Source organism: Phocoena phocoena, chromosome 11 (assembly GCF_963924675.1).
Source record: "Phocoena phocoena chromosome 11, mPhoPho1.1, whole genome shotgun sequence".
Taxonomy (NCBI): domain Eukaryota; kingdom Metazoa; phylum Chordata; class Mammalia; order Artiodactyla; family Phocoenidae; genus Phocoena; species Phocoena phocoena.
In genome coordinates this window covers 26374611-26394294 of record NC_089229.1, presented here as the reverse complement: position 1 = coordinate 26394294, position 19684 = coordinate 26374611, and the positions used below count along the sequence as shown (strand labels likewise).

The 19684-nt window shown below is 45.6% G+C and overlaps 1 protein-coding gene across 1 annotated transcript in view; it reads left to right on the top strand.

Annotated features, from left to right (window-relative positions):
* PLXNC1 (plexin C1) overlaps positions 1-18897 on the top strand; it is a 139004-nt gene extending 120107 nt beyond the window's left edge. The window contains exons 23-31 of the mRNA XM_065887163.1: positions 31-134; positions 9851-9905; positions 12329-12360; positions 12460-12567; positions 13715-13878; positions 15643-15790; positions 17276-17416; positions 17513-17587; positions 18793-18897. Coding sequence (XP_065743235.1) covers positions 31-134; positions 9851-9905; positions 12329-12360; positions 12460-12567; positions 13715-13878; positions 15643-15790; positions 17276-17416; positions 17513-17587; positions 18793-18897 — 932 coding nt within the window. The remainder of the gene's footprint in view (positions 1-30; positions 135-9850; positions 9906-12328; positions 12361-12459; positions 12568-13714; positions 13879-15642; positions 15791-17275; positions 17417-17512; positions 17588-18792) is intronic.
* Positions 18898-19684: the final 787 nt, after the last annotated feature.

Below are 19684 nucleotides of genomic sequence, written 5' to 3'. Positions count from 1 at the left end.
TTGTCATGTTTCTTTTTTTTTTATTCCCAGAGCTTCAAGTGGGCACACGACACAAAGAGCTTCTGGATATTGACAGCTCCTCTGTGATTCTTGAAGATGGAATAACCAAGCTAAATACCATTGGCCACTACGAGGTAGGAAAAGATTTAGCACCCACCAGCTCCTTCCTCATCCCCAACCCTAACCGGATTAGATCATCTCCAGGACCACATAAATTCTTATTACAAGACTCTCACCCATTTTCTGGAATCATTTGCAGGTTGCTTATTTCTGGGTCAGAAGTTTTCCTTCGTTGCTCGTGGTCTGCTCATTTCCCGGTACCCCCTCTCCCAGAGCTGCGATTTTCATGTAACCCAGTCACTCTCCATCCTGCGGTTTAGGTCGGAAGCTTCACCCTTACCAGATTCTCTGGCCTGTTCAGTGGAAGAGGTACTGTTCAGCTTGACACTGAACAGAGCCTCTAAAAGTTCTAAGTTGCACTGCTGTTCATCATTGACCCAGTGAACTTTGTGTAGGGTCCTTGGTTTCTGAAGAAGATCTCCATTTCCTGTTTGTCTGAAACATTCAGCGATGCCTCCTTGGCCTCTGACCCACGTGCTGGGTGAGTGTTGAGGTGGGTGAGGGGAGTACGTGAGCTGTCAGAGAGCTGAGTGCCCGAGAAGCCTGCCCAGAACCAGAGAGGGGACGCAGGGCAGGTTTCGGAACACTCCGGCAGACTGGGAGTCATTCAGCAACATTATCAAATCTTTGTTGAGCGTCTACTCTGCACTAAGAGCTGGGGCTGCACGCGAGAGGAACAAAGGCCAAGTCTCTGACCTCACGGAGCCTATGGCCCTGGAGAGAAGGGGTGGAAAGGGAAGAGGAGACGAGGAGTAAGGCAACACCTTACTGCTACTAATACTAGCACTGTTACTGCAACACGGCGTGATAGTGCTGTGACTCGGAGCATCCGAGAAGGCTTCCTGCAGGAAGCAGTGACTTAGCTGAGACCTGGAGAGTGAGGAGAACGTAACCGGGCCAGCATACCCAGCAGGGAAGGGAGTGCATGCTGCTGCTTCTGCAGTAAGACTTTTAGACTGGCTAGGACTTGAGAGGGACGGGGGTAGCAGTGAGAACCAATAACAGCCAATGTTTACGGAGCCCCTACGCTGTGTCAGGTGCTGGCCTCTGCCTTTCCCTTCATTTCAGCTCATTCTATCCACAGTGGTCCTACGAGACAGGGACTATTACTAACCTGCTTTACAGATGGGTACACTGAGGCTCGGGGAGGCTTACTAATAGCTAGTCCGTGGCAGAGGCAAGATTGGGATCCAGATTGTTGGGCTCTAGGGTCCACGGCTTAACCAGTACCTGCCGTGGTTTCTCACGGAAGAAGGCCAGAGAAGTGGGGAGGGAGGGGAGAAGGGGACCGTGCAGGCCCAGCGGCTTCTTCAGGAGTCTGGATTTTATCCCCAGCACAGTGGAAAGCCATTGGGAGATCTTAAACAGGGGAGATTTGCGTCTCAGAAAATGACTGTGGCTGTGCGTGGAACATGGATATAAGAGGTGCAAACCTGGAAACAGGGAGACTCGTTAGAAGAACCTCAGGTGAGAAATGATGTTGACCAGGAATGACACGGTGGCCCTGGAGATGGAGCCAAGCAGATGGGCAGAAGGTGGACACCATGAGCTGTGTGGCTGGGAGAGAGACCGCGGCAGGGGAGGGGTCAGGAAGGCATGGGGCTGGCTGGGCAGATGCACAGGTGCTCCTGCGGAGACGGAGAAGACAGGGGAGTGGCTTCCCAGGCCCCTTGGAGAGTAGGCGCCCCGCCTTTCATGGCTGTAAGTCCCAGGGAGATGTGTCTGCACCAAGAAGGTGTTTGGGGCCTGCCCGGCTTTCCCCTCACCCAGAAAGAAGCTGAGACTTCTTGCGCAGAGCTTCCTGGACGGCAGCCAGGAACAGAGGGCACCACAGCCTTGGGCTCCTTGGCTGAATGGGTCTCAGAGCCGGTTTGGAAATAGTTGCTTTGGGTGACCCGTGGGTGGGTGCTGCCCCTGCAGCCTTTGCTGGAGGGCACCAAGCAGAGAACGTGGCAGGTTAACAACTTGCTCCCGTGCTCCCCCTTCTGCAGCTTAGACTTTCCAACCTTGGGATCATCTTGCCGAGAGCTGTCGCTCTTAGCCTTTGGAGTTTATAAAAATCCCCAGGGGACTTTCTGAACGTATGTATTCCTGTCGGCGGGCCACATTCGGAGAAGCAGTGCCCCAGAGGAAATACAATGGATGGAAGGAGTCAGAGGTGGAAGTGCCTAGGAGAGGGGGCTTATTATGGCATCGGTGTGAAGTTCAGAGTTGCAGCCTGGCCGCAGTCTCTTCCTCTCCCTGTATCTGGGGAGCGAGCTTGTCTTGGCAAGCCTGGCAGAAACACAGCCACAAATGCCCTCCTCTCGCGTCTTGACGAATGTGCTGGCATTGCTCAGCTGTGCAGGGAGGGCTGGACCACCCTGGTCAGGCTTCTCAGCGTCCCCTGGCAACTGTGTGGCATGGGGTGGAACCCCAAAGGAAGGGGGTGTGGCCACTCACTGGCATTAATAGGAAAAGGCAGGCCAAGACACTCCAGCAGGGAGAACGAAGAACCACCACCGCCGTCTGCAAGGCAAGGGGAAGACTGTCAGGGGAGATAGGACATCAGTCTTCACTGGAGACATCGGCTGCACTAGACACCTATCTGCTTAAGGATGATAATGAAATTAATCCGGCCTGTAGTCACTTCCCATCCAAATGATTTATTGGCCTCATACCCTAGCATTGCCACATGGTGGTAATAAATGACACGACTAGGACACAAGGGCTTAAAGGATTCTCCTTATGTTGAAAAAGCTAAGCCGTAAGGCAAATAAGCGCAGAGAGCTTGAAGGAAACTGGGGAGGTCATCGGCGCCGTGCTCTCTGTGCCTGGACCATCTCAAATGCCCTGGTTTTCAAAGACTGCTTGAACAAAAGCGTCCAGCACCCCCCTCAGCCGTCTAAATCTGTGCTCCATTTAGCAGCACCCCTGCACAATCAAAATTTGGAGTAATTTGACAGGGCTGAGCTGAAGCTCGCTCTTGCCCTTTTTTCATTAAAGAAAAATCTTCTCCTCAAACACATTTCCCCCCAAAGAGACAGGATGCTAATTATCACTCTTATTCATTTACTAAAGCGCTCTAGTTTGAGTCACTGTAGGTGCTTGAAAGTGAAAAACTATATTTCAGTTAAAAATAGGGTCTAACTCAGAGTTTTAAGTGATTAAGACTCACCTCCCTCCAATTAGCCCAAATTAGTTAGGTTTTAAAGTTAATCTTTAGTGACGGCCAGTTCCTCCTACTATCTAAACAAAGTCCCCTCTGCTGGAGTGTGAGCCTCTCTCTTCTTGCCTTGTTCTGTCCTTAGGGCAAATAGAGTGTAGCTGGTCTCCTCTGAATGATTAACTGTCTGTATATTTGAAGAACAGGTTTCTAGAGGGGATCTGAAGGCACAGCAAAAACATGGCATCTCATGGACCAGACTGCCAGCAATGCCCTGTCACCAGCAGGATGGCATCCTTGCCAACCCTGGGCGTCGGCACGGTTGCTCTCCACAATGATGACAGTGGCAGCTGGTACCCAGCACTTGCCGTGTGCATAAGCGTGATTCACGTTGACACAACCTGTGATGAAGGTGCTTTTATTACCCTCATTCTCCATCAGATGAGCATGGAAGAGGACAGATTTCTGCTCCAGTCTCATTCTGTCCCATGCAGACAAGGGGTAAAGCCTATGCCTTTACAAACACGTGAAGCCAGAGGCGTTTTCTCCACTATAAAGAACTCCGCCCTGCTGCTTCCTTAACTGGCCACCTCTGTGTGTGTGTTCCCTGTGAAGGGGACTGTGCTGTGCTCTGGAGCTGACGAGATCAGTTGTGTGTGTCTGTGTGCGTGTATAGAGGGTGTGGGGATGCTTGCCCGATGCGACTGAAGCAGGGTGGCTTCTCCCAGTCCAGGCTTTCTGCACCTGCCCCGCCGTGTGCCCTCTTGCTGGACCATGTTATTGCACCCACACGCAGCTGTGGGGTAGCATCAAGTGTGCAGGACAGGTGTTGTGTCCGGCAGGAAATGTTCTCTACAGATCACACTTCTCGTTCTGAGCTGTGAGGTTTTGAGGGCAGAAAATACGTTTAACCACCGTGTCATTGAAGAATGTTTGTCCTAACGGGAGCGCGCCGGTGCCCAAGTGGTCACTTCTAACGCCAAAGTTGTCATTTACATGACATTTAAAGCTCATAGGAATGTTCCAAAGGGTCTGCTTGGGTAAAGTCAGTGGTTCTTCAGGTCAGGTGTCTCATCTGTGACTCTTAAGGGGCTTGGACTGTCTCTAAGGGTCTCTTACAGCATGAATGACTTCAGATTCGTATTTACTAGACACATGGAGTGCTTCCTGTATACTGGGCACTGTTCTAGAAGCTTTTACAAAGAGTAAGTCCTTTAGTCCTCTGTATAGCCCAGTGAGGTAGACACTGTCGTTATTCCCATTCTGAGGCCCAGGGAGGCTGAGAAACTTGGCCATGCTCCCATGCTCTCCTCAGTGACGGCCCGAGGCTGGAAGCAGATGAAAAAGGAATTGCACAGAGACCATGGCTCTGCTCAGGGCCACAGGGATAACCTTGCTCAGAGCCAGGCTTGCAGCTTGTGCTCCTAGCCTCTGAAGCAGCCTGGCTGGAGAGCTTATGAGAAATCCTGGTAGTTACCTTCTGTAATGTCAAAATTAAAAGGGCAACCTCTCTTCAGATCTTATGATGAATCTCACGTCTGTGAGTTTATCAAAATGCTTCCTTCTAATCCTACTCTGACATCCTTTAAGGCCAATATTCCTCGAAGGTGACAGTAGTTACCTTCTTTCAGAAGGGAGGCCTCTTTCAGGCATCCAAGAGCTGACAGCTCCAGCCCAAAAAACGCCTGGGGTTCCCAATGGCCCGCACACTGGTGGAGGCCAAGCTCCCTCCCTGAGACCAGCTCAGGGTTCCAGCAGTCCTCAAAGGGGTGTTTGCTTCTGGCCCAAGGCTAATTCCAGGCACACGAGAGAAGCAGGAGCTGTATTGCCATTTTCACTAGTTTCAAGAATCCTTCAGAGCTCTGTCCTGGGTGTCAGGAACATCCTGGGTGATTTGATGTGTCTGTTGAGAATGTTCTGATGGGCCCCTTCCAAACAGTCCGATGAGCACCGAGCCTCCTTTTCTGAAGAACTGAGCAAGGTTATCCCTCTGGCCCTGAGGAAAAAAAGAGATTCCTTTTTCATCTGCCTCCAGCCTTGGGGTGTCAGTGAGAAGAGCTAAGGGGAAGGCGGGGAGAGCAGTATTGATGAGTGGTTGCTGGGACAACGCGAGTTGAATAGGATTCTGTTTTCACAAAATACCATTTTAGGAATGAGAGATACCAGTAAGGGTTTCCACATGGTGCTTTGTATTGACTATTGTGTTTTTAGACTTAAGGAAAAAGTATCATGGTATTTCAGACCCTATTCATAATTTTCCATAAAATTCTTAGGCTAAAGTTCCAGCTTTCCTCTTGGGCTCAGTCATTTGAAATGGCCAATATCTGACCATCTTTTACTTACAAAAATGGCAGTTTCATCAGGTTAAGTATAAGTTCAACCTTACATTTCTAGAAAATCTGTTTTTATGGCATAATCTTTAACTTGTGGCATAAAGATAGTATTTTACCACAAAGAAATCCCGCCTTTACTTGCAAATGGTTTGGAGGATATGTAGCTTCTGTTTGTTTTTAATAAATGTATTTGTTTTTATTTTTGGCTGCGTTGGGACTTTGTTGCCGCACGCGGGCTTTCTCTAGTTGCGGTGAGCGGGGGCTACTCTTCGTTGCAGTGCGCGGGCTTCTCACTACGGTGGCTTCTCTTGTTGCGGAGCACAGGTTCTAGGTGCGCGGGTTTCAGTAGTTGTGGCACACAGGCTCAGTTGTTGTGGCTCGCGGGCTCTAGAGCGCAGGCTCAGTAGTTGTGGCGCACGGGCTTAGTTGCTCTGCGGCACGTGGGATCTTCCCGGACCAGGGATCGAACCCGTGTCCCCTTTGAGGGCAGGCGGATTCTTAACCACTGTGCCCCCAGGGAAGTCCATAGCTTCTGTTTATTTCAGGAGCAACTTTAAATTGATGACATGGGTCCATCTCTCCCTTTGTGGTCACAACTCCTAATTCTGATGGTGGAAAAGTCTGCAGTCCTCTCCACCTCTCTCCAACACGGGCCAGCCATCATTGGAGGGGTATAGCCTCGTTGTCGTTTTGAATCTCGGAGCATCGTGAGACCGGAAGGAATTTAATTTGAAATTGCCTGTGTACCAGTTCTGCTCTGGGCTGGAGAAACATTCCTGCCACAGATCCATCTAGTGACATTAATCTTTCGTTGATTTAATTTGGTTTTCATTCTTAAAGTAGGGGCCAAGAGGACGCTCCCTGCCTCACGGGAGTACAGGAGGATTAATGATCCACTCTTAGGAAAGCATTTGGAGCTCCTCAAATGGAACAAACAGCATCATAGATTTAACACTTCGGATTCTGTGGCACTTTTCAAAAATGCATTTCTGCCCTTAACTGAGCAGCAGCTGACTTTTGTGCCAAACAGAAAATGGAAACCTCTCCCCCCACAAGCATCTGTAAATAAACTAGTTTTCTGTCTTTACAACGTTAAAGTGTCACGTGGGGGAAATAATGTTCCAGCCCTAGAGCAGCTGTGAAAGTTAGCAATACACTTGCACACATACATGCTCAAACACACACACAACTCATCCGCTAATAAAATGCTTTTACACCTGCTCTCAGGAGATAATTTCAGAGTAAAATCTCCCCGGTGTGGGCTGCGTGTGCTCTGTCTTCATGCCTGAGCACTGTGCCAGCAGCGAGTCGTTGCCAGCTCTTGAAAAGACATTTGAACTTTTGGCTGTGCTCCTCCTTGGAAGGTCCATCCGTGGTGTTTGGGACTATAGAGCAAGGGTGCTTGCTTTTGGAGAAACAAAGCATCTGACAGTAGCAGAGTATTGGCTTAACACTCACCAGGATCCATTTGGGATTCATTCTTTGACAATTACCCAGAATGAATCACCAGCTTCCTTTTATAAAAAGGTATTTATTGGCTTAGAAACAGAGCATATCCAGCTCTTCAAGGGGAGGAATTCTGTAACTATGTTCAAACATTCTCATAAACTCGGCGTCTTGAGTATTGCTAAGGGGGTGCCTGCACAGAGCATTTACTTTAATTGCATCAAATATGGAGGAGAGCTGACAAATCAGCCAACAGGGTCGCTCAGTGAATGGCTCAAGGGGAGAAGAGAGGACGTTTGGTAATAATGGCAGAGTCCAGGTGCTCAATAAGAGTTTAGAATCCATGCTCGAGACACTTTGCAGAGGCCAGAGGGCCCCTGCCAGCCCCTGCCCAGAGCCCCCTCCCTACAAAATGTCCTGAACACCAGGAGTTGGAGGCCTCTGGCCTACACTTAGTGGCTGGCCGGACACGGCTGGCTGGACCCTGTGCTCAGGGGCCCCCTCTAGGGCTGGCTCTCGTGCGTGTTCCTTCCTCTGTGGGGACAACCTGTAAGAGATTAGGCTTTAATCCTTTGGTGTTTGCTGAGCAGGTTTGTACGTTCTGATAACCGGTGTGCTGCAGGCCAGAAAAGAAATTCTAAGTTTCTACTTTTTTCTAAGCGGAGGGAGGCCAGGTCCAAATTACTATTAGAATTCAGAGCAGCCTTCGCGCTTTCAAATGCGATGTTCAGAAATGACAGGGTTAATCTTTCAGCCACATCCCAGAATGAAGGTGAAGATTTGTGTATCCCTGACCTGCCTCTTCTTATGGCCCATTTGTCTTACATTTTTGTGGACCAGCCCCTCAAAACAGTTTACTCCTCCCAGGAAGCAAGGCCTGCTCTCTTGTCTCTCAGCATCTAGTCCCCCTTGGCCTGACGAGGCCTTCTTCCCCTGGTTGGGTGTGGGGAAGCGGTGCACAAAAGGCCATTGGGCCCCGGCTTCCACGGTCCCAAAAAGCTTCAGATGACAACTCTTGACCTTATCTCCAAAAGAGGCTATACATTGGTGTTGAAATTGTGTGTCAGTGTGGTAAAAGCATTTACTTGTCAAATGCGTATTTAAAATCTGTGACAATTTTTTAACAGCTGTGTTGAGATATAATTTATATACCACAAAGGTCACCTTTTCAAAGTGTACAACTCAGTGGTTCTTGGAACATTTGTGGAGTTGTGCAATCGTCACCACAGTCTAATTTTAGAACATTTTCATCAACTCAAATAGAAACCTTGAACTCATTAAGCGTCATTCCTCATTCTTCCAACTCCTGTTTTAGGCAACTAGTAATCTACCTTCTGTTTGTATAAATTTGCCTATTCTGGACAAATTAGATAAATGGGATTGTACAAAATTGGATCTTTTGTGCCTGGTTTCTTTCACTTAGCAATGTTTTTGAGGTCCACTCATGTTGTAGCATGTGTCAATACCTCTCTCCTTTTATTGTATGGCAATTTTTTTTGTAGTGTATTCATTCAGTAGAATAATAGTAATTTAAAAAGGACGACTACTGGTCACTGCAACAACACAGATGAACACTGTAGACCTTATGTGGACCCCACGCGGAATGACTCCATTTACATAAAGTTCAAGAACAGATAAAACTCATCAATGGCAATGGAGTCAGAAAAGTGATTACCCCTGGATGAAGACGGGGTGCTTACTGATTGAGAAGCATAATAGGGGTACTTCTTGGGACCTTGAAATATAATTTTGTATCTTGATGTGGGCGGTGGTTACACAGTATGTACTTAAGTGAAGTTCTTGAGCTGTACACTTAACGTTAGCACTTTCCTGGAAGTCATGTTTCAATTTTAAAGTTTTTATTTAAAAGTACACGTATTTTTATGATTTTTACAAGCTTCTTTTAAAAAATAAGAAATACCTGCAGAAAAGAAAACAAATTGTAAGTGTACTACTGGATGAATTATCATAAAGTGAGCCTATCTTATTTATAACTTCCACTCAGATCAAGAAACAGAGCACTGTGGGCACCACAGAAGCTCCCTCCTGGACGTTCCTAATCACCACCCCCCCTTCTCTTCTCCAACCAGTTAAATCATAGTTTCGGCTGTTTTAGCTAAATGTGAATGGACTCACACGGTATGCATTCCATCTTGTCAGGCTTCTTTGGCTCACCATCAATCCCTGTGAGGTTCATGCATGTGGCATGTGGCAGTAATTTGCTCACTTTCATTGTTTTATCATAGCCTGGTTTATGAATATACCCCAAATTATTTATTCATTCCACTGTTGATGGTTATTTCCAGTATGGGGTGTTTACAAAGTTTATCTCAGGATAATTACAGGTGTATACCTAGATGTGAAACTGCTCTGTTACCAGTTTATAGGTTTTTGAAAACTTGTTTCAGCATTTCTTAATATAGTAGTAACCCCCAAAATGAAAACGGCCCAAACATCTCCTGTCCCCTAGAAGCTGAGGTGCCTCCCAGCACAGCTGGGTCCTCCCCTGGTCCAGGGCTGGCCCACCTCCTACTGGCCCCACAGCATCCTTTGAGCACTTGCCTCCCTGCATCTCATGGCCTCAGTCTGCCACCTTCACAGGACCACACACTCTTTGAGGGCAGAGACAGTGTCTTGCTTATCATTATAGCCCCAGCCTCCAGTGCCCAAAACATAGGAATTCTTAATAAATATTTGATAGAATAAGTGAGAGAATATAAGATCCACCCAGCCATCTAATTCCTGGGTAAAGTTGAGAAATACATCAAATTTTGAAAACTCATCTATCTTTTATCTTTGCTTTCAGATATCAAATGGATCCTCTATAAAAGTTTTTAAGAAGATAGCAAATTTTACTTCAGGTAACAGACAATGCTGTTAACCTTTTGTTCTCACCCCACTTTATATAAAGTATCACTTTTTGCCTCTCTTGGATGTACTATCACAAAGATGAGATTGAGTGGTTGCCAGGTAATTCTCTGAGAGAGTGGAGGAAAGCGTTTAGATCTGTTTCTGGTCCTAAGAATGTGAAACCTGCAAAGAGGGGGACAGGAAACTGTAAACAGTGGTTGCCCCGGCTGCCCGACACTGAGGAAGTTGCTGTCATTAACCACCCTAAGCTCAGGGCAGAATCTTAGCCATTGTAACTCTTTTCCAACTCCTCAGAAGGATGGGGGCTAACCGAGGGGATCCCCCTGGCAAGCTGCAGATGATCACACAGCCCTGGAAGCTCTGAACAAACAAGATAATTCACTTAGCCCGAATCTCCCAGGGACAGACCAACTACAGAGGGAGCTTTGTGGAAAAATTACTAGGCCAGTCTCTGAGCTCTCTTCTACCTCCCCGCCAGCCTTGGGGCAGGAAAACAGTGACAGTGCCTTGAGAAAATCCCTAGGTCCAGGTTCCAGGTTTGTCTCCAGAGAAATTATATCCACGCAAGACAGTCAGTCCTCAGCCCCCAGAAAGGTTCTGGGTCTCACCAGCAGGACCTGTTCACACACACAGCTGGAGGTGGGACTTTCTGATTCCTGGACTCAGTGCTAGGAGGAGCCTGGTAGGTCCCAACATCTGGTGAGTGCAAACGAAGCATGCAGGGCTCCCAATTAAACAGGATAACTTGGTAGGTTGTAGGACACCCTGTGGGGAACCCTGCCCACCCCACATTCCCCCATCCATCATTAGTAATGTCAGGCTATAGTGAGAAACCACCTTGCAGAAGGCGGCTATCTTTCTGGGCTAGGGGGATTGGTGTCCTTGTGCTGTAATAAGTGCAAGAGCTGTGTATTTTAGGCTTTAATGACTGGTTTTTTGAGAGCTTGTTATGTGGAGATCTTGCATTTGGATCACTTAATGGGACTTCAAGGCAGTCAAAAACACCTCTGCTTCCTCCCTGTCCAATCCAGTGGACACTGGATCACCCTCCAAACCCTTGCCCCTCTGTCCTTTCATCACCCACTGCGGGACAGTCCCAACCCAGCCCTGGATGAACCCAACTTCTCACCTTTCCTGACCCTACAGCTGGGCAGCCACAGGGGAAAGGCCCACGACAGCACAGTTGGAGTCACTGTAAATTCCCGTCTTGACCAGGACCCTCCACATAGCCTGTTTGTTCCCCCCCGTGCTTCTGCTTCTCGAGGCAACCGACTGTGTTCTCCATAATCCCACCTTCTCTCCTCGAAGCTCTGACCCCCACTGCTCCCCTGACTATCAGCAGATGACTTCACCCAGTGCTTCACAGAGAAAACAGAAATCAGAATTCCCTCAACAATGGGCACTAACCCTCCCTCCCTGCCTCTGCCATTCCCTCCTCCTCGTTCCCCTGACATTCCAGGGCTGCCCTTCCTCCCAGCAAGGCCTGTCTCTCACCTGGGCTTTGGATCCCACCCTCCTTTCCGACCTTCTGAGCATTCCTACGCCACCACCGGTGATCTCTCCTCTCACCTGCACTTGCTTTCCCTCGCCCGCTACTGTATTTTTCCACAAGCATTTCAGGGTATTCTAGTCTCTGATCTTCAAAACAAAAAACCAAGTGCTTTAATCCTTCCCTTCCCTGCATTTGCTCCTCCCTTTACAGCCTCGTTTCTTCCCAGACTGTCCCCACTCTGTGCTGCTCTCCCACCTGCTCTATGGCCTCCGCCTTGCTGCCCTTCTCTCCGATCCGAGAAGGGGTCGCCTTCCCTCCCACCACAGGGCCTTTGTACCCATTCTCCTCCCCCATTGGCCTGGCTCATTATCCATTCATTTAGGTTCAGTCCCGACATCCCTTCCTCAGAGAACCTCCCAGGCTAGGTTCGTCTCTTGTTACATACTTTCCTAGCATATAATTCTTCTCCACAGTCCTTATCACAAGGATATGAATTAAATAATCGTGTAATTAGTAATTACGTCTCCCTCATTGGCTGGGATGTGAGTTCCATTAGGTGAGAGCTAAGTCTGTCTTATTCATTGCTGTTTGCCTAGTAGCCCCTGGCACACAGTAGGTGCCCCAGCTCTAGCTGACCTGAACCTCTCCTACCCCACCCTCAAGTGATCAGTCAGCCTCTGTTCCAGGGACAGGGAACCTGCTTCCCACTCCAGTGCCTGGCCCATCCTGTCTTCAATAACGTTCTTAAGGTCTTAAGACACAGCAAGGAGGTGGGGGGGAGTGTGGCTACGAAGAGCTCAAGTAGGAGGGCTCAAGTAACCTCTTCTGTGTATAGCACAAATGGGGCATCTTATGAGAAGGCCAGTTAACGTGGCTGTTGTTTTAACGGACTGTCTCTCTCCCTCTTTCTGTGGTGCTCAGATGTGGAATACTCAGAAGACCACTGCCATTTGGTGAGTTCCGGCTTTCTTGTGCTCCTGCTGAAGCGGATGCCTTCTGCAGCACGAACGGTCTCCTTGGGTAACGCTTCTTCTACTCTGTCTTCCCTTTAGATTTTACCAGATTCGGAAGCATTCCAAGATGTGCAGGGAAAGAGACATCGAGGGAAGCACAAGTTCAAAGTTAAAGAAATGTATCTGACAAAGCTGCTGTCGACCAAGGTAAACTTACTGTTCTGGGAGCGCTTTTACGGCTACCTTGGGGGTGTATCATGTGTTTGACTTAATTTCCACTGAAGTGTGAAAATGCTACAAATCCCTTGTGCCTTCTAGCAAAGCAAAATGAAAGTTTAAACTGTAGACACTTCCTACCCCCTTCTTCTTCTGTTTTTACAAACTGCAAAGATAAAGCACTTTACAAATTTCCACCATAACATCTTCAGTCAGGGATTTAATATTGTTCCCAGTCCCTTTACCCACCATTACACTATTGTTATATTTTTAGGTGGACAGCATAATTATTCCTTTTTGTTTACTTGTTATTATAGGTGAGCAATAAAACTCCCTCTTTGAATTGCAAATAAAATGAAGAGGGGGGAGGTCATTTTAAAACTAAGAATTCTGTTCACATATAAAAGTGTCAGATATGAAAGCCCATGGAATACCAAATTGGGAGCAAATTTTACTTTATCTGGCTTTTAGTGGGATTAATGGAAGTCTGTGGTGATCCTTTTTTTTTTTTTCTGAAATGACTCGCAATGTAAATGCTATTATCTACACCTGGCCCTAGTCTTCTGATGGGCATAGGCTTCTTCAGATTATAGCAGAGCATCTGCTTGGAGCTTAGATTTGTTTAGTGGGTAGAGGACAGCCAGAGCCTCTTGATTTTCTCATCTGTCCCACAGAGCTCTGCCTATTTTGTTTTAGTAAAACACTCAAATGCTTTGGAAAGTACACAGTAAAACCCTATGATGGAAATACATGCAACAGGAAAAGTTCTGGGAACCGAGCAATACCACTTGAGTTTTTCTAGGCTGAACATAATAAAAGCCAAACGTCTGGGGCTTCTTGGTTTATGTATACAGACCTCCAACTTACATTTCAACTGCTAGAGATGTCTAAGATAGCCTCCCTGTTGACTAAACAGTGTTATCAGCAAGAAGCTTATGAAGCAGATCTAAACCTGGGCATGGATTTTCAGGACCTTTGTCTAATACTGTGAGTGTTGGCCTCATTTGACGATTTTACATACTTTCTCTTCAGCTTGTTTTTCTCTGTTTTGTAGCTTAGATTTCATTTTTCATCATGTTTTCAAAACCACCACCCTATTATTTTTAATCTTCCAAGTCTGATGTGCTCTGTCTTTCAGGTGGCAATTCACTCTGTGCTCGAAAAACTTTTTAGAAGCATTTGGAGTTTACCCAACAGCAGAGCCCCGTTTGCTATAAAATACTTTTTTGACTTTTTGGATGCCCAGGCTGAAAGCAAAAAAATCACAGATCCTGATGTTGTACATATTTGGAAAACAAACAGGTGGGAACAAACAGTAGGTGATTACTGTTTTCAAGAACCTGGGTCAGAATCTTAACTAAAAGGGCATGGATGGTTACACAAGGATTCATTTATCCCTATCTTAAGAGTGTTTTGGCTTAGCTATCATGTCAAAGCAGTTTCTTGTTAAACAATAAACAAAACCATTCCTGTGCTGAGACTCCTAGTCTTTAGGACAAAGAAAATAATTATCTTTAAACAAGTTTAGCTTGACCAGTAAAAGATGAGAAATTAATATTTTGTGGTCTTATCATACAGTTTTCCATTAGAGAAGACTCTTAAATTTGTCCCTCAGAGAATTACTCTTTGCGGTTTCCAAGCTGTCTATTTTGTATAGAAATTTCTCCTTTTATTTGATCAAACGCCATGAGAATTAGTCAAAGGGGTGTGTTTTGTTTTTTAATACTTTAGCTGAGGCAAGGCATCCAAATTAAAATTTCTCCTCAGTAAAGAAACATGGCTCATTACCTCTAATTGAAATACTCTGTGCATGAGGTGAATGAGCATTAGTCATGATGTAACAGAACTTCTCAGTGCAGCCTCAAGCCCTTCTAAGCATTGGGGTTAGCCAGACCATTTTAAATCAGTGTTGAAAGCTCCAGGTCTATCCTAACTCTCTACTGTGGCTCCCTCCCTCCCTTTGTCCTAGCCCCTCCTTCCCAGGCCCTGCTTCGCCCACACCAGGCTCCGGTGCTGCAGGCGGCAATTTCACTGTGAAGACAGTAGCACACGGGCAGGGGCACTAGTCAGGACAGGAGAGCTACTGAGAGGCCCAGCAGCCCATATGATGGAGGGAATTAGCTAGGCCCCAGGACCCTGAATGACTTCCAAGTTCATATGCAAATATCTGAGTACCGACTGTATACCCAGTACTGTTTGTTAGGTGTTGGAGATAAAGTAGTAAACAGACAGAAATCCGTGTTCTTACAGCGCTTGCATTTTAACAGGTAAATTGTGGTACGTTAGAAGTCGATTAGCGCAGCGCACAGAGTGGGGAAAAAAGGATAGAGACAGGATAGGGTGGTCAGAGGCCTCAGGAGATGACATTTGGATCAGGTCTTCAAAGAGGGCACAAACCATGAGGCCGTCTGGGGCAAGACCGTTTCAGAAAGACGGACAAAAGCAAAGTCCTGAGGCACAAGCCTGCCTGGTATGCATGAAGAAGAGGAGCAACGAGGCCAGTGGAGTTGGGGCGAGTAAGGTGAAGAGTAGTAGGTGAGGGCCCAGGCCTAGATCATGCAGGGGTTTTCTCCAGAGAGGGGTGGAGAGCCACAGAGGGTTTGGAACAGAGGAGACACAGGACCTGATTCTGAGTTAAGAGGATTGCTAGTACCTGTGGGAGATCTAACTGTTGGGAACTGGGGGGTAATAATCTAGGTGACAGTGGCTTAGGCCAGGGTGTAGCACTTAAGAGGGGGTGAGAAGAGGTCAGGTTCTAGAGATCTGATGAGACGTTCTCATTGGTAACCATTAGCTAATATAATCTGGAACTCTTTGTGGAGAAAATTCTTGTCTTGTCAAGGGCCACTGTGAGACTTCTCCAGTCCTCCCTTTCAGTAGCTCTGACAGTTTAACCCTTTCTTGTGCTGAGTGACGCTGCCATCTGTTGCTTGGTATATTTGGCAAAGCAGACTTGCATACTTCAATGACAAGGACAAAAACACCCGTTTACAAACTGTGATAAACAGAGCATCTGCCTCATATGAATGGCTGTATGTGAAGAGAGATTTCTCTCTCTTGTAACAGCCTCCCTCTTCGCTTCTGGGTAAATATCCTGAAGAACCCTCAGTTTGTCTTTGACATTAAGAAGACACCACACATAGATGGCTGTTTGTCAGTGATCGCCCAGGCGTTCATGGACGCGTTCTCCCTCACAGAGCAGCAACTTGGAAAGGTAAGGCCCAGATTTAGGATTTCCTGTATGTATTTCTGTCTTCCTCGTAAACATTCAAATAATAAACCATACCAGCTAAAAAGAAAGTCAGTGATTGTCACTGAAAATTTGCTTTTCTTCAAAAAAATCTCTCATTTCTATTTTTAATCTAGTTTAAGTGAAAACCAAAATAGATCATCTCCACCCTACTGCAGACTCCGCCTGTGAAAACCTTTTGTTTTTCTTTGTTTCCTAGAAAAATCGTCTACAGGCACTAATAAACTATGAACCCGAAGTATGAAACTATTGAAATTTGCCTAAATTAATTCCATCTGAATATACCTAAAAGCGTCTATTTGAATACAACAAATTTCTGATGGAGAAGAAAATCTTGCCTGAGATTTCTAATACCTCTAGTTTGTCAGTTTACAATCAAATCACTATTGTAATAAATAAGTAATAACACCCTGAAAGGAATTCAAGGCAAAGATCAGGATGAGGCATTTTGTGCTCTGGGGAAACTGGCAGAACTGGCCCTCAGTTAGATATTTTCAAGAGAAAATTTTATGAACTCAGTTTCTTGAATCTTCCCATACTTAGTTAATGGTTTTAGTGCATTTCTAAGATATCTGTTCCTCACAAATAGCAGTAAACTTCAACCAAGATGTGCATTTGCCTGCACATCCCCCTTCCCTCAGATCACATATACAGGCCTCCCCCGCTTACCTCTTCCAAACAGTGCTCACAGCTTTCTGAGAGGCTATCTCCTGGGTCATAATCCTCAGGTTGGCCCGAATACATTTTTCCATTTCTTTCTTAGATTGACTATTTATTAGTTCTTCTTTGACAGCAGATGTTAATTTTGTCAAAATTATAAAACAAATCTTCATTTAAATTTTAATATCACTGTCAAAATTACTTAAAAACATTCAAACTGCCAGGGAATTTTTGCAAAATGAGACATCAGAGCCACCAATACTAATGACCACGCTCTTTCCTGAGGACACTGGAAGATCTTTTATAATCTAATAAAATAGAAGGGACAAGCAGGAAAATCTGCCACTGCCAATTACCTGCCACGTTCATGGTTATATAAAGGGCTCAATCAATCAGACCTACACTCAAACCTTTTATAAATGCCAGAATTCACTGGTGGGTGAGGATGAGAGCAAACGTTTTAATTCAGGCTTTTTACAACTATTAGTAATGAACTATGAGTGCAGTAAGTTCCATTGTTACAGTAACTCAAAATCATGCAAAAATACGTTCAGTTCTTTTATGAGAGGAAGGCAGAATATATTAGCATTTAATCTGCCTGAAAATAACAGTGACTCACCAGAACTATCTGGATAGCAGTCAGTCAGGCAGTCAACGTTTATGAAGGCCTGCTGTATGAAGAGTCCTTTTTACCACGAGATAATCGTGGTGGAGGTTCAGCTACACTGGTACTCTTATAAATTCCCCATGGTTTTTTTAAAAACTCTTTTGGTGGTGGTTGTTTTTCAGGAAGCACCAACTAATAAACTTCTCTATGCCAAGGATATCCCAACCTACAAAGAGGAAGTCAAGTCTTATTACAAAGCAATCAGGGATTTGCCTCCATTGTCATCTTCAGAGATGGAAGAATTCTTAACTCAGGAATCTAAGGTATTGTTACAAAGTAGAAAGACTGTATTTGGATATTTCTTAAAAAAAAAAAAAAAGCCATTGCAGAATCTCTCAACAAGGCTTTATTTCTTTAAGAAACATGAAAATGAATTTAATGAAGAAGTGGCCTTGACAGAAATCTACAAATACATCGTAAAATATTTTGATGAGGTAAGATTTTAAATAACATTTTAAAAACTAGATATGAATCAGTCACCAGAATTTGGTTATAAAGCATTCTGTAGGTCTCAGGACAGCTCTGGCATCCCAAATGGCCAGAAAGGGAGGCCAGGAAGCCTGTCTGAGATGGGGGATCCTGGCACCAAGCCAGACCCTGCGCGTGGCTGCTGCCCCTCATAGTTTTATTATGCTGCTCGCCTTTGGACCAACCATTTACATTTGAGTTAATGGGGCCTATAGCCATACTGGCATACTTAACTTTGATGAGTAAGTAGTGGTCCTAATAAAAGGGGCCTGCTTATGCTTGGTTGTAATCTGCTAAAATGAAAGCTAAGCTTGTTAAATCGCCTAGATTCTGTATTCAGTAGTTAAAGTATGACATATTTTCTAACTTAAGCAACTATTTCAATAAACCATTCTCCTTTATGATTAATCCTCCTTAATCTGGATTTTTTTCTTTGGGAATTCACACAGACACAGTCATCAGATGCGCTGTTTCCAAATATGTTAATTCCCCCTTCCCTGATTCCCCCCACTCAGTCATGCTGGGACAGGCTATCCATGTCAATGGTGAGAATAGCTCACCAATTCCATTTGCTACTTGAAGATCAAGTGAAGCACTAAGGTAGGGTAGAGGCAATGAGTTCCTTGAACATGATAAGCATCCCTCTTTCCAGGGGTCAGGGGTTAGAAGGGAAGCACTGGGGAAGGGAGGGGAGAGGAGGGACTACACTGCCCAGGAGGGGAGGGAGGGGAGGGGAGGGGAGGGAAGGGAAGGGAAGGGAAGGGAAGGGAAGGGAAGGGAAGGGAAGGGAAGTAGACGTCTCTGACCAGGATGCCCCTGCCTGCTGCATTTAAGAAGAAATACTTGCCTGCATGTTGGCTGCCCAGGAATGCTTGCTGTGCTTGGAATGGCTGTAACATAATGCATAAAACAGGGCCTTGAAATTCTGGCCCCATATTTGTAAGCAAATAGTTTGGTATTTCTTGTGAGCTTCTATTTTAAACCTAAGCGTTGTTGATCCTGTGATAATGACTTAGCAAAACAACTTGCAAAGTGAGTATTAAATGATTGAAGAAAATGTTGGCATCTGTTTCATACAGATTTTACCACTCACAGCATCAGGAATGCAAAAAAAAAAAAATTGTAATGCTAAAACCACAATATCTAAAATAACTGTTCTAATTGTCAACAGATTCTAAATAAACTAGAAAGAGAACGAGGGCTGGAAGAAGCTCAGAAACAACTCTTGCATGTAAAAGTCTTATTTGATGAAAAGAAGAAATGCAAGTGGATGTAAGCACTCTGGGGCCTGGCTTAATCTGGTAAAGTTCTTCAGACGACTTGGGAGCAAAATGGCTGCTTAAGCTACTCTGTGTCGTTAATTTTTTAAGTTTGCACATAGGTTCCACTTTGAGCACTGTCTTTTTTTAAGAGAGCAAGGCACATGCACAGCTTTTAGAAAGCATACCACGCACTGTGCCTGTGTGTGTACTGTGGGAGCGCTTCTGTACATAGAGTTGGAGTGGTTGTCACAAACAGCCTCCTTGTTCACAGAGAATACAGGGCCAGTAAGCAAGGGTCAGTATTGTAACTACAGTCTCCACTTAAGCACAATGATATACGTGGTTTTGTTTGAAAACTACAGCTGTGTAGCACTTGTGACTACACTGCACCTCTGCAGACAAGGAACAGTGCCAGTGATCAAAACAAAACGTGAAATGAGTCATCTGGAAACAAGGTAGGGGTGTTAGGGCAACCTTGAGGACTTGCAGCATTGAAACTTTCCCCGGTAGTTCTTGGAAAAGCTGACCGCAGAATTTGGTAGTGTGTACACTTAGCATTTGTGAGTGTGTGTGTTTTTAAACCAAAAACTAACAGTGTTGCAACATTGTTGAAAGGGCTCGTGTTTTTTCAGTGGTCACCGACTGTACTCCATCAAACTCACCTCCATTTCACTAATGAACTCTAAAGCAAGGAGAGGGAGTAGGCTTCTTTAAATGCGACAGCATTTTACCCAGACACTTTAAAGTATGTACGTTTTCTTCATTTTATTTTTTTCATATTAAATGTATTTGATAGTGGAC